The sequence below is a fragment of the Stegostoma tigrinum genome, chromosome 42 (assembly GCF_030684315.1).
Source record: "Stegostoma tigrinum isolate sSteTig4 chromosome 42, sSteTig4.hap1, whole genome shotgun sequence".
NCBI classification, from domain to species: Eukaryota; Metazoa; Chordata; class Chondrichthyes; order Orectolobiformes; family Stegostomatidae; genus Stegostoma; species Stegostoma tigrinum.
Window position 1 is genome coordinate 14,688,673 of NC_081395.1, and position 15,043 is coordinate 14,703,715.

A 15,043-nucleotide genomic window follows, 5' to 3' on the forward strand; every position below is an offset into this window, starting at 1 on the left:
AATTAGAATTCTTGTTAGGACTGTGACAGGAAGAATGTACTGGTAATCAATTACAGTACAGACCCGTAACACTGTGGAGATGCATTGAATTGTTCACCAAAACAGCCAATTAGTTCCCCACTGTACAACTATGCAGAAAAAATGAGACTGTCACCAGACTTCTTTTAAACAAAAATTCAAAGTAATCCATTTATTATAAACTGGAACTCACTCTTAAAACTTCTAGCAAACTCTGGTTAACAGCTGAACTTTAATCTGGAATAAGAACTATATTGCCTTAAAGAAACACACACACACAACACAAAAGACACTGCAGAGATCAGTACTTTAAAAAAGGGCCAAGGATCTGGAAAGAAAGGATAGAAGGCTGTTGATTTACTCACCAAGCTAGCTTGCTTTTGTTCAGACATTTTGTCACTTTGCTGGATTGACATCATCAGTGGACTCTCCAATGAAGCAACGTTATTCTACTCCGCTTGGAATTTATACTGTCTGGTCTGTTATGGTGATTACTGTCATTTCCGGTTTTGATCTGTATGGGTTTATACATGGGGTCCAATCCTATATGTTTGTTGATTGAAGTATGGGTGGACAGCCATGCCTCTAGGAATTCCTGTGCATGTCTATATTTGGCTTGGGCTACTATGGTTATTTTGTCTCAGTTTAACTGATGGCCTTCATTGTCTGAAATGTACAGATATTAAGGAGAGTTCATCATGCCATTTTGCTGCTAACTGATGTTTGTTTATTCTGATGGCTAGTTTCCTTCTTCTCTATCTGATGTAATGATTGTGGCAGTTGTTAAACCATGTTTGTTCTGAACATTGTGGGAATGGGGTGTTTAATCCTTGTAAGTGTTTGTCGTAGAGTGGCTACAAGCCACCATGATTCCTAGTGGTCTTAGGAGTCTTGGTTGTCAGCTTCCATATGCTCCAGGAACATATTGAAGACTTGCTGAAAATCCAAATGCACAACATCACTACTTTCTTCACCCTCCTCTAAGAGGTCAAAGTTCCTCATTCTTGTCGGAGGTGAGGATGGAGGAAGTAGGAGAGAGGGAAAGCCCTTCATAAGGAAATAAGTTATGTTAGAAATATTATTGACCTGTGCACAAATCACAGAAAGCTAACGTAATGGTTCCACCAAATATTACGAGGACAACTAATGGGTTGCTCGATTTTCCAAGGAGAAGTGACTAGGAAAATGAGGGAGTCTTGCTGCGATTGTACAGGGGAACATGGTCACCATGAATCAACTCAAAAAGGCTAATGGATGAATGTGGTATTTTACAGATAATCTGGGAAAGGAGTGAGAAACAGCATTCACTGACCAAGGGACAAGGAGTAACATAAGGGTATTTGGATTTCCAACAGGTATGAACAGGTCAGTCTTTGATTTTAAAAAAAATTGAACATTCTCTTACTGAAAATGGTTTGGAAGGTAAATTGCAAACAGAATGTAAGAGATATTCTTGAATGATGTAGAAGTGGTCAGTGAATGGGTAAAATATTGTCCAAGGCAGTACAAGGAGGTGATGCTGTAGAATCAATAAAGAGCCTTCAAAGGGATTTGTTGCCAGAGTCTGAGGTACAGCAGGATCTGGGTATTCTGAGATATGAATCATATGGATTTAGTCTGCAAGGCCAGCAAATGATTAGGAAGTGAAAGGAATTGTACTTTTCTCATTTGTTCACAGGATGAGAGCTTCACTAATTGGGCTAGCATTTATCCTGCATTCCCATCATCCCTTGTGAAGGTGGGAATGAGCTGTCTTGTTGAACCATTGCACTTCACAAAATTAACATTTTTGAAAAAACAAAATATCATAGAAATTAAACTGCAGCTCTTTTTCCTGGCTCCCAGTTTAACATTCAACAATTCACTTTCTACTGAGTTAGAGAATGGAATCTCATTGATAGTCTGTGCGTTTCTATATTGCAGAACACAAATGGGGAATGAGTTACAAACTGGAATCTACCTGAGGGGATCAGGGGTTTTAAATAGAGCATAACATGTGCTGGGGTGTAAGTTACAATCTGAAATATAATTAAGGGATTTGGGGGTAATTTATATACAGAGTAACAGGTACCGAGGATTGTGTTATAGATTGGAATGTATTCAAAGGGTTCAGGGTGGTTGAAAAATTGAGATGTGAGGTGCAGACAGGTGTAAAATTGGGCTGTGTGATTGAAAGGTGGCAAAAAAAAGGTGGGGGTAAAAACGGTGGGGCGAGGGCAGAGTAGTGGCATAAAATGTGGAGTGGGTGTAAATTGGGAATGGTGACACATTTAGGGCACAGATAATATTTTGGGGTATCAAAAATTTGGAGGGGTTTGAGTACCAAAGTTGTAGGGGGTGTGGGGAAGAGATACAAGAGTGTTCAGGGGTGAAAAATCTGAGATGGAAGCAACTTGAGGCTTGCATAAGATTGGGGTGGGAGGGTGAGAGCTGCATGATTGGGGTGGATACAACATTTGGGGAGGACTGCAAAATTGTGGAAAGTCTGTAAAACCTTGTTGTGGGAGTCTGAAGACAGATGAAAGAAGGGGGACTGAGAAAAGGATACTCATCATTCCATTGGGTCCCAGTTCTCACTGGTTGCTCACAATTCCCCCTATCCCATGAGAATCAGACTCTAATCCAGGGTCTGCTTCAGTCTAGGTGGTTCAGCAAGGTGTGGAAGCTGAGATTGATGTTAGCGATCAAAACTGGCATTGAGCTTCCAATTACCCTCGGACACACGCACACACAGCACACACCTCTTGCGCCGTCCAAACGGCAAAAGGAACCATGGCTTCCAGGACTGACCATGAGAGAGAAAGTAAAAGCTCAGTAGGTTAGTCTTCCCTCTCATCAAGCACCTGCCACCAACTGGCCCTGGACCTAAAATCCACAGAGACAAAGCCGCAGTTTCAAACCAGCAGCAGCCAGAGCACAGGGTCATTTAGACACAAAACACAGGCTTCTGCAACAAATAAACACAAATTTATTCCACAAAAGGGAACACAAGATTTTCTCACATAAATCAACACAGGGTATAAGTGGGACTGAAATGAACAAGTCAGCAAGTTTGCTTTTAAGGAGTTTGAGAATTATACAGATGAATCAATCCATTTTACAATGGAAGAGTGATTAGTGATGTATTGTACAAATTAACTCACTTAATTGTCCAATGAACTTGGGTTTAATAAACAAATAAACCCCAACTATATACACCCAGCGACATAGTATCTGTGGGCGCATTTGTGAAAGTCTGTGTGTGCTGGTTATTCTGTGTCACACTCTGTGTATTTCTGTCTGTGTGTCTGTGTTGGTGTGATCAGCTCTGCCTTCAGTAGGACACACTTGATCCTGGAGGGAAGTTGGAGTGTGCCCAAGTTTGCCTGTGTGTCTGTGTATGTAACCAACTCTACCTGCAATAGGACACGCTGTCCCAGAAATAAGAGTATGATAGTCTGCATGTTTCTATTAATCTGATTTTGGGCCTGTGTGTCAATGTGTGTGTGCATACTCATGTCTGCCTGCAATGGGACACACTTTTGACTGAATTAAAATGTGATGAATCAAAGTCACACAGTGTCTCTCTATCCCTCTGGTGTTTAAAGTGATACAATGCCATCTCCTGCTGGCCTGCCCCTGTCACATCACAAGCACCACATATTTTCCCTGTTCCACTGCATCTGCTTGCTGATCGGGGTGGGGGGTGGGGAAGGAAAGATTGAGTCAAAGTTTTAAGAACAACAGGAACAAATGCCTGCCCTGCAGTCACTTGTGAACTTGACATCTCAGCACGTGGAATGACTGAGTAAATCCTTTCCCACAGAGGGAGCAGGTAACAACTTCCCACCAGTGTGTATTCGTTGGTGTCTCAGAAGGTTTTTTGAATGGACAAATTGTTTCCTACACACGGAGCAGGTGAATGGCCTCTCCCCAGAGTGAATGCGTTGGTGAGTCAGCATTTCACGTCTTCGTTTAAAGCTCTTCTCACACTGCGAACATTTGAAAGGTCTCTCATCAGTGTGAACTAGTTGGTGCGCCCGGAGGTTGGCTAACTGAGAGAATGCCTTACCACACTCAGAGCACGGGAATGGCCTTGCCCCAGTGTGAACTCGCTGGTGTGTCAGCAGGTAGGATGAGTCACTGAATCCCTTCCCACACTCAGGGCAGAGGAATGGTCTCTCCCGCGTGTGAACTCGCTGGTGTCTCAGCAGGTGGGCTGACCGAGTAAATCCCTTGCCACATTCGGGGCAGATGAATGGCCTCTCCCCAGTGTGAACTCGCTGGTGTCTCCACAGGGTGGATGAGTCACTGAATCCCTTTCCACACTCAGGACAAATGAATGGCCTCTCCCCAGTGTGAGTGCGTTCATGTTTCTCAAGGTCAGATGATTGAGTGAATCCCTTCCCACACTGGGGACAGATAAATGGCCTCTCCCCAGTGTGACTGCGACGATGAGTTTCCAGCATGGATGGGCATTTGAATCCCTTCCCACAGTCTGCACATTTCCATGGCTTTTCTGTGGTGCAAGTGTCCTCATGTCTCTCCATACTGGATGATCAACTGACTCCTTGTCCATACAAGGGACAGGGATACACAGTTTCTCCCCACTGTGATGTTATTCAGGTTGTGTAGCTGGCTCAAGGCCTGTCCAATCAGTTCACTGGAACACTCACTTGGATGGATGTGTCTTTGTGCATTTCCTCTCACACTGATATTTGAAATCTTTTCCCAGAGACAAAATAGACAAATGTTGACAATCCACTGGTTTTCAAGCCCTGATGAATTGACTCACTTTCAGATCTTGACAGGATGTTTGCTTGGAATTCTTTCTAATGAATATGCCTCTGATTCTCTGTAAAATGAATTAAAGTCAGGAAAGGGTGAGTATGAGAAAAGAAAAGAACTGTTTAAGACACTAAAGGACGTTGTGAAATGGTGTTCATTGAATCTAGTAATTTGTGTGAAAGAAATTCAGAAAACACTGACCGTGAAAAGTTACTGTATTGTCATAAAAATTGAACTATTCACTGATGTCCTTCAAAAGGACCCACTGCCTGTCTTGGACTTCCACAAAACTCAGGCCTCAATGGCAGGAGAGGCAATGAGAGCAGTGGGATACATAAGGCCACAGTTTCTTCCACCTACAATTAAAGGAATAACACTAACTCCTTCCAAGAAGGAGAAGTCAAGTGTGTAAGCTGAACCATCACCTATAAATCACCCTCTCAGACACACTCCTCTTCTTATGGATACATGTTGCTGTTTCTTTATAACGTGTCTGACAATCTTTTAACTCCTTACTGAACAGCACTATAGGAGAGCAAATGCTAGCCACTTTAAACTTGCTCAATATAATTAGATTAGAACTATTTTTGAGGATTTTTTCTTTATGCAGAAATATACTTTCATTGGCTTCATGAAGCCAATCAGATCTATACTTAGAGAAGAAAACAAACATCAATATTCACCTTTCTCAATATTTACAGTTAAAGTCTTGGCATTTAGCTGAGGCATTGACAGGATGACATTACTAAGTGCACTTTATTATGCTTAGGCAGAAGGACCTTACATGGCGATCTTTTCCCACTGTATTTTGGCAGCAGCTACCCCAAGCTTTAGCCCGTCCCTTAGCAGGTAGTCCTAGACCTTGGAATATACCCTTCTGCAACACTCAATCAGGGTCAACTCTTTCAACTGTAAGACAGGCAAGATTCAGGCAGACCAAAGAGCATCATTCACCAAGTTGATGGTCCTGCTGGCACAGCTGAGGTTTATCTCTGTGTGTGCGCGCACCAAGGAATAGACCATAGAACTCAAGAGTTCTGCATCATGGAGTTGGTCGTGACAAAAAACACTGCTTCCCCCTCCAGAATTCCCTTGCATAGGCACATCCCAGAAAGAGGTGTGACAGCCTCATCCCCTCCACAGCCTCTTCGAGGACAGCGTGCAGTGGCACAGAGAGAGCTGGTATGCATGAAGGATCTCACAGGCAGAACTCTTCTCACCACCAACCAAGAAAGTTCTGGTGACCAAGTTTTCTGCCAAATGTCTTTAGAACTATCCTGGAGAAATACCTCTTCCTAATACAAGCTCCTAGACTTTGAACAGACCCCTTTACTTTAGCAACTAATCCTGAGAACACTTCCATGAAAGCCCCGCATTCGAAGTTATTGGAGCCGGTCAGTCCCAGCAGCGCTAGGGGTTAAACTCAGCAACTTGTCTCGCTACAACAATTCCTACAACAGACACAAGAACGTTCGGCAGCGGGAATCCAGCAAGAAAATGAAAATGCTACAAATCCTCAGCGGCATCTGAGCAAAGAGAATGCAAATTCCAGCTCACCGACCTTCAATGTCTAGCTGCTCGAAAGCTTCTCCTTTCCAGTCCAGGAGACACAAACGTTTCTGTTGGTTTGAGTCTGCTGTGTGTAAATCCTTTTACTCTAATCCTGTGCAAAAGGAGCTTCCCGAGGCTCAGTACTTAGCCAGGTATAAACAGCTTCAAACAGGTTATTCCTGAAACCACCCAGTCCCTCTTTTTCTATCTATCTATCTATCTCTCTCTCTCTCTCTCGCCTTTCGCTGTCAGCCAACCACCTCGTTCCGGCACAGGTACCATCACTACGCATGCTCTGTAAGCAGCTCGGGCCCACCCTTCATTCATTCTGATTGGTTTAAGGACCTGCACGTCCCGAAAGTCTTGCGTTATCCCTCTTTCTACTGGCCAGGACATGCGTCAATCACCCAGGAGCCTGAACATGCGCAGCGCGGATATAATATTAAAGCTGCATTTTCAATTGCGGAAATTTGTTAAAACGAAGAATTATCCTAGAGCTCATTTGTATTTCAGCTCAGGAAAGAGGGAAGAGGTTTTTTTTGTTTAATTTATTGGTATGCGGCTAATCCCTGATCAGGCCAGTTGTCAATCCCTGGTTGTCCTGAGGGTGGTGAGGAGTCAACCAATTTGTTGTAGGTCTGGAGTCACATATATGTCAGACCAAGAGAAAGGAGGCAGACTTCCCTCCTCACAGCAGTGAGATTTTACAACAATTGACAGAGTCCAGCTTTTTATTGCAGATTTTTATTGACTTAAATTTTCATCCCCCATCTGACCTGTTGGGATTTGAATGCGTCTCCCATAACAATAGCTTGGGGTAATGGATGACTAGACCAGTTACATTGAGACAAAGCCACCGCCTCCTGGGACAAGAGTTTCCATCTTTGGGGAACAAGAGGACACAATGTTCCAGAGAAACTGGAATGATGTATTCAGAATTACTATCCTGAACTAACAGGAATGACTTTTGTAAAGCTCCCTCATAGGATTTTGGGGAGAAGATTTACATGTGAAAAGAAACATAATCATCTATAAGTCTGTGTGTAGGTGATGCTTACATTGATTATTCGTCCTGGACAGACTCAAGGACATCAACACCATGAAGAAATTATGGAAATGTGGAGACTGTGGGAAGAAATGTAATTACCCATCCCAGTTGGAAATTCATTGATGCAGAGAGAGACTGTTTACCTGCTCTACCTGTGGGAAGGACTTCAGTATGTTATCCATGTCTAGATACACCTACTTATTCACAGTAAGGAGAAGCTGTTCTGCACTTCCTTTGGAAAGAGTTTCAGTCAATCAACCTCACTATACACCAATGAGCTCACTTTGGGGAAGACGTTGTTTGTCTGCCGTGTGTGGGAAGGGATTTGCTCAGACGTCAAACCTACTGGAACACCAGCAGGTTCAGACTGGAGAGAAATTGTTTACCTGCTGGGAGTGTGGTAAGGGATTCGCTTGGTCCCACAATCTGCTCATACATCAATACATTCATACTGGTGACAGTGTGGAAAAGAATTCACTCAGCCTGTTCATCTGCTGACCCATCACTGAGTTCCCACTAAGGAGAGACTATTCATCTGCTCCGAGTGTGATAAGAGAGACACTCAGTTTTCCCAACTGCTGAGCTATTCCAGTACAGTTACAACACTGGCATCCACCCAACAATCTGGAAAATTTCCAGAATATGTCTTGTCGATGAATAGCAGGACAAATCCACCCCAGCCATTAATCGCCCTATCAGTACATTCTTGAACCTCAGTAAAACAGTGAAAGGTGTCATCAACAGTGTTAATTGAGTAGCACCTGCTCAGTGGCACCCAGTTTGTGTTCTGCCAGGGCCACCAGATACTTTCCAGCCTTGGTTCAAACTTGGACAAAGGGGTTGATTCTCAGATGTGAGGAGAGAGTGACAGCCCTTGACATTAAGGCCACATTTGACTTAGTGTGGCATCAAGGCACTTTGATTAGATTCCAGTCTATTAGTCACTCTCAGGTATGTTATTCTATTTATAATCATCCCAGACCCCTTGATTAGATCCCACTCTATAACTCCCTCTTGGGAATCTGTTCTTCCCCAACCCATTGGTTAGATTCCAGTCTAACTCACTCCCAGGTAACTGTTACTCTGAGTGTCAGTGAGTGTGAGTGATTCTGTGAGTGCATGTGCAAGAGGGTGAAGGAGTGTTTGTGAGAGTGTGAAAGTGAGAGTTTGGTGAGTGAGAATGTGAGAGACGAGGGTTTGAAGTGTGAGAGTGAGTGTGTGTGTCTAAATTTAGATGTGTGTGTGAGAGGGTGTAAAAGAATGTGTGCGAATGTGCATGTGTGTCAGTGTGAGATGAGTGAGTGTGAAATTATAAGTGGGTGTATGCAGACATGTTAGATTACTTTTGTGCTTCCCATAACCCTTGATCCCCTTTTCATTTTACCGATGCTGTCAGATCTGCTGACCTTTTCCAATGTTCTGTTTTTGTGTCAGATTTCCAGCATCTGCAGCATTTTGGTTTCAATGGAATATCGTAAACAGCTTTGGATCCCAGATCTAAGAATGTCAATGAAGGCAGTCCAGAGACAGTTCTCCCGTGGTGATACTGGATATGAAGGGATATTTTTATCAGAAGACATTGGGTAGATTGACCCTGTACACATTGGAATTTAGAGGATTGAGAGGCGACCTTATTGAACCATGCAAGATTCTTAGGTGAATTGACAGGGTAAATGTGGAAAGTTTGTTTCCCCTTATGGGAGAGTCTCGAACCAGAGGGCATAGCCACAGAATAAAGGTCCTCCAATTTAAGACAGAAATAAGGAGGAATTTCTTCTCTCAAAGGGTAGTGAATCTTGTGGAATTCTTTATCACAGAGGGTTGTCGTGGTTAGATCATTAAGTTTATTTAAGGCTTCTATAGACAGATTTTTAATCAACATGGGAATCAAGGGTTATGTGGAAAATATCTGAAATGTGGAGTTGACAATTGCCAGATCAGCTATGATATTGTTGAATGGCAGAATAGACTCAATAGTTTGAATGGACCAGTTCAGCTCCTAAGTTTTGTGGTACCAATGATGTGGAGTAAATGTTGGGAAACTCATCTTGAGGTGAAACATGACACGAATGCAGAACAATGCTGTCCAGTTCAAACAGCTCCCAGGGTGATGTGAGTATGGAACAAGCTACCAGAGGAAGTGATGGAGGCTGCTGCAATTGCAGCATTTATAAGATATCTGGATGGGTACACGAATGGAAAGGGATTAGAGGGAAATGGTTCAAATGCTGGGAAATGGGACTAGACCTGTTTGGGATGTCTGGTTGGTGTGGTCAGTTTGGACTAAAGTGCCTGTTTCTGAGCTGTATGAGAGGGTTGGAGTCAGTAGTTAGGGAATGGAATGTGCATTGTCAACCAAGGACAATGGCTTGGTCTTTCTGAGTTTTAAATTAGAGGAAATGTCTGCATAACCAGTACTGGATGTGAAATGAGCAATCTGATAATTTAACAACAGTGGAGGAATGGAGAGGGCTGGGGTGAGGTAGAACTGGGGGTTGTCAGTGGACATGTGAAAAACTATGCGGTGCTTTTGAGTGGTGTCATATAATGGCAGCATTTCTCATTGAATGGTGGAACAGGGTCAAGGGGCTGAATGGCCTGCTCCAAGGTAGATGAGAAATAGGAGGCGGTTAAGGATAGATCCTTGAGAAACACCAAAGAAGAAGGAGGTCAGAGATGGGCAGTGGTTTGTGAGGACAGTGAGGTCAAGGGTTACATTTTTTAGGGTGGGTAATAACAGCAGATGCAAAAGAGAGAGGGACAGAATCAGAAGAGAGAGAGAGAGAAGAACATTAATAGTATCAGTAAACCTGGGTGAGTTGGATGGTTCACAGTTCAGTGGGAATAAATAGATTTCATGAATAGCTGTGATCTGATAGGGTAGCAGCATGGATGACTTAGTTAATTCATTCCCACACTTTGCACAGGCCAACAGTCTGTCTCTGATGAGCAAAGAAATTGGAAAATGGAATGAATCCCTTTCCACATTTGGCACAGGTTCACCTTATCACCAACAATGCTTATGGTTCACGGGAGGACTAATTTTATTTGTGAAGTTTTACTATGTTGGAGAAAAGGAAAGCGAGTGATGATTTGAAGGAATTGTACAACTTTGATATTCTAGTGTTAAGCAAATGAGCAAGGTTCATCCCATTAGCTGATTGTAACAGGATGCAGATTTACTGAGGGAAGCGAGGGAGAACTTTTACACCATGACCAGGAACTCGGTTAACACTCAGAGGTGGATATTATCCAGGTGGGGATGAATATTGAGACACTGCCAGATTTCAGTCTACTGTTTGGGTTGAGTTTTGTGTTTTCGCATCTTAGACCTAAGGTAAAGGAGCAAAATTAGATCACTTGGCCCACTAGGTCTGCTCCGCCATGTAATCAATGTTGATCTATTTCACTACCCCATTCTCCTGCCTTCTCCCTCTAGCCTCTGATACCCTTACTAATCTAGAACATATCTACCTTAGTCTTAAATACACTGAATGACAGACCTCCACAGCCTGTACAGATTCACCACCTTCTGGCTGAAGAAGTCCCTCTGAATCTCAAATCTAAAGAGTTGTCGCTTCACTCTGATGCTGCGTCTTCAGGCCTTCATCTTTCCTGCTAGTAGAACCATATTATCCATGTTCACTCTTTCCAGGCCTCCCAGTATTCTGTAAGTTTCAATAAGACCCCCCTTAATCCTTCTAAACCTCATCAAGTACAGACCCAGAGTCCTCAACTGCTCCTCATATGATGAGCCCTTCATTCCAATGACTCTATGACCTGAAATAATGTGGCATATCAGTCATTACCAGTGATCTCAGAACATTACTGACTATCATCCTGTGCAAAATCCCCACTCTCTCCACAATCCTGTGTCTGGACAGAGGTTTAAGGGGCAAGCAAGTGATCAATGTTTTAAATTTTCAAACTCTGCTGAGATATTCAACAAGGGGATAAGAAATCGAAGTTGTAAAGTCAAGCATGAAATAGCTGCAATATGTACAGAGAAGAGACCAGGACAAAGACAGGGAGAAACAGACCGGGTGAGAGCTATATCTGGGGAGTCATATTGACAGCAGGAAATTCCAGAGAGAGTACCTCAGCAAATATCCCTACAATCTGTTCAGTCCTCTGTTTCAGGGGGTTTAGGATCAGAGAATCTGAGATGCTAGTTTGGGACCAATATTTAATATTTTCAAACTATATTGATGTCCCCACTCAAGCTTGCTTTTCCCTGTTTTTTATGTCAATGTCAGTGCTGTGCTAATATCAGATGGCTGCAGTGAACCAACTTAAAATGTCTGACTGACATAGATGAACTGACTTTGCAGATTAAAAGTAATCTCACACTTTGTACATCTCTCAGCCTCCTGCAGATGAAATACAACAAGATGTGAACAAATGAATTGAACAGGTAATTTGCATTGCTTTTCACTTTAGAGGACACAAGCAATATCTCGGTAAAAGCTGTAAAGCAGAACATGGAAAGTAGAAGGCTCTCAGAAAAATTACAATCACCAGGAAGGTGGTATTGAAACAAACTGTTGGAGCTGTTTGCTGACAAATGCCAAGGTACAGATTGGGCTAATGAGATAGTTGGTGCATTAGTTTTAAATTTCCAAAACATTCCTTAATTTGGAGAAGTTTCCTTTGGAATGAAAAATTGTGAAAGTAACCCTTGAATTCAAAAAGTGAAGGAGAAGAAAGTAGGAAACTGTGGGCTGAAAATTTGCCCTTAAAAAGCAGTCAGTAGACATGGTGACCATTGCTCAGATTAACTCAGTAATTCCAGATTTATGAACTGGATTTAAATTCTACCATCATTTGTGTCACCAGAGCATTAGCTTAGGCAGCTGGATTATTTGCCTGGCCCCCGATAACCTCAGTGCATTTAATACTGAAAGCAACAGTAACCTGACAGTTGAGGCTATCGGCTAAGGTGAGTCTGTTCAGTCAGCAGGAGAAGTATCAGTGGAGCAGAGGTTTGCTCTCTATACAAGATGAGTACTGAGCAAGTATTATAGCAGATAAGATAAGTGATTTGAGCTACAGACAAGAAGGAAAGTGGAGGCACTTTGGCCCAGTGGGTGGAGGACGGGAGCACAGGAGGGAGCTGATTGGATGGTTACTATGACAGTGACAAGAAATCTGAGGTCACATTTGTAATACGGAAAATATGCCCCTCAGTCTTGAAATCGCACATCACAATGCAAAGACACCTGCCATTCACCTTATCAATACTGCTCATGATTTTAAAAACCTCTCTAAGGTCACCTGTCAACCTCCTATGCTGCAATGAAAACAAGTTCCAGCATATCCAGCCTCTCCTTATAACTTAACACTCCAATCCCGGCAACATCCTGGTAAGCCCTTACTGAACCCGCTACAGCTTAATATCCTTCCTATAAAAGGGTGATCAGAACTGGACACAGTACTCCAGAAGAGGCTTCACCAACGTGCTGTATAACCTCAATGTGACTTCCCAACTCCTGTACTCAAAAGAGTGAGCAATGAAAGCAAGTGTACTAAACACCTTCTTAATCACTTTGTCTACCTGTGATGCAAACTGCAAAGAATTACATATCTGAAATCCCACATCTTAGGTCTGCAATGCGACACAAGGTCCTGCTTTTAATTGTATAAGTTGTACCCCTGCTTGTTTTATCAAAATGCAATACCACACATTTATCTAAATTAAACTCTATCTGCCAACCCTCAGCCCATTGATACAATTGGTCAAGACCTCTTTATAATCTTAGAAAAATGCTCTTCACAGTACACTATACCATGAAGTTTGGTGTCATCTGCAAACTAACCAACTATACCTGTTATATTATCATCTCAATCATTTATAGAAATGATGAACAAAAACGTGAACAAAATGATGGATGATGATCTCATTCAGTTCCTGCTTTTGCCTAGCCAAGCTGTTCCAGTGGACTGCAAAACTTAGATTGACAACAGTAAATTAAAGAAAAAGCCCAGCTATGTCATGTCCACAAAAGCAGGACACATCTAACCCTACCAATTAACCCTACTTTCCATCAGCAAATTGGTTGGATGGGGCATCATTTCTGACAGCAATAAACAGCCCACTATTGCTATGTGTTCCGCTGAGGCCACCATTGTTATTTTCAGGAAAATTCTACCTGATACACTAATGTCGTTTTGGGAAGGTAACTGCTGCCCTTACTCATCTGGCCTACATGTAACTGCCGACCCACAGCAATGTGGTTGACTCTTAACTGCCTTGGATGGGTATTAAGTGCTGACCAAGTCAGCAATGATCATGGCATGTGAGTGATTGGAAAAAAAATCCAGTAATGTGGGATTCACAGCCTGACAATTTAGCAACGCTGGAATAATGGAGATTTGGGGTTGTGACCTGAGATTGTGTTGATTGGTGTCAGTGGACATGTGAAAACTAATGCAGTGCCTTTGGATGTTATCACTAATGGCAGTATGTAGGTGAGAACAGGGTTTGGCGTGGTGGCAGTGCAGAGATGGATTGTGAGACACCAAACTCTAGGTCTACAGAGAAGAAATGGAGTTTGGAGATGAGATCAAGCTGGTTTTCATGAGATGAATGATGATTGTGGATTTAAAGTGAGAGGGATCATACCAGACAAGAGCAAGAACTGTGAACAACTTCAGCTAAAAGAAGTTGGATGCTTCGCAAATTAGTGGAACAAGGATCAAGGGACTATCAAGTCGGTCTCGTGAACATGAGGAGCTGTTGAAGTAGGAGAGGAACTGGAGAAGATGCAAGTTCAATGCTCGGACAAGATGGAACTTCAGAGACTTTTTTCAGGGAAAGGAGGGGCATGAAAGATGCAGCCAAATTGATTGTCTCAATCTGAATGAGAAAGAAGTTCCATGAGGTCCTCACAAATGGAGAAGATAGAAAGGGAAAAGACTTAAAGAAAGTGTGAAGGGTATTAGAAAACTTCAGCAGACTGTGTTCACCACAAACCTGATAGAATTGTCTTTTTATCTGTTTATTAAACCTATAACTAGGCTGGAATTCAAAGATCATTAGAAAAAGACCTCAGGGAAAATGGTTGTGTCCTGGATATGATTTACAGCAAAATCCAATTCCTGCAGTCAGAAGGAGACCATTTCAAAGAGTCATGTGTTAGAGATTTTAAAATTACTTGATGCAGTACATTTAACACAAAGTGGATTTATTTTGTTTTCAACCAAAACTTCTAATAGATAGAGAGGGACACTATGAAATAGGGATATATTCACAGTAAAACCCCATGACTGTCATGAGAGAAATGGAGATGCGCCAGGCTGGATTTCATGGTGAATCCGTTCCCACAGTCAGTGCGGGTGAATGGTCTCTCCCCATTTTGTGTCTGTTGGTGTTTTGGGAGTAGGGCTTACCATTTAAACTTAGTCCCACAGTGAGAGCACCTGAACTGTTTCTTGTCAGTGTGAACACATTGGGACAGCAGGGTCTCAGATCTTTTAAAGGGCTTCTCACAGTCTGGGCATTCAACCTCTGTGTGAGGTTGCTAGTGTTTGAGCAGGCTGGATTTCACAGCAAATCCTTTGCTATATTCAATGCAGGTGAACATCGTCTTCCAGTATGAGATCAGTTGGTGTTCAATGAGTTGGAATGACCACTTGAATCCCACCCCGCAGTGAGAGCAC

General features: G+C 42.6%; 1 protein-coding gene across 1 annotated transcript; it reads right to left on the reverse strand.

Moving 5' to 3' along the window:
* Nucleotides 1–900: 900 nt before the first annotated feature.
* Nucleotides 901–4,547, reverse strand: LOC125449239 (gastrula zinc finger protein XlCGF7.1-like). The gene is made up of 3 exons (XM_048524936.2): nucleotides 3,848–4,547; nucleotides 2,919–2,965; nucleotides 901–1,104 (listed from the first exon to the last, which is right to left on the reverse strand). The coding sequence occupies exons 1-3, from the start codon at nucleotides 4,545–4,547 to the stop codon at nucleotides 901–903; spliced, it is 951 nt and encodes a 316-aa protein (XP_048380893.2).
* Between the last annotated feature and the right edge of the window lie 10,496 nt (nucleotides 4,548–15,043).

What these genes read in the sequence shown, in the direction of transcription:
- LOC125449239 (XM_048524936.2), bottom strand. Translation starts at nt 4,547, where the DNA reads ATGGAGAGACATGAGGACACTTGCACCACAGAAAAGCCATGGAAATGT. An exon ending in ACACCAACGAATACACACTG is followed by an intron (nt 2,966 to 3,847) that starts GTGGGAAGTTGT and finishes TATTTGTTGCAG; the next exon opens with AAGCCTGTGTTTTGTGTCTA. An exon ending in CTGTGCTCTGGCTGCTGCTG is followed by an intron (nt 1,105 to 2,918) that starts GTTTGAAACTGC and finishes ATTTGTGCACAG; the next exon opens with GTCAATAATATTTCTAACAT.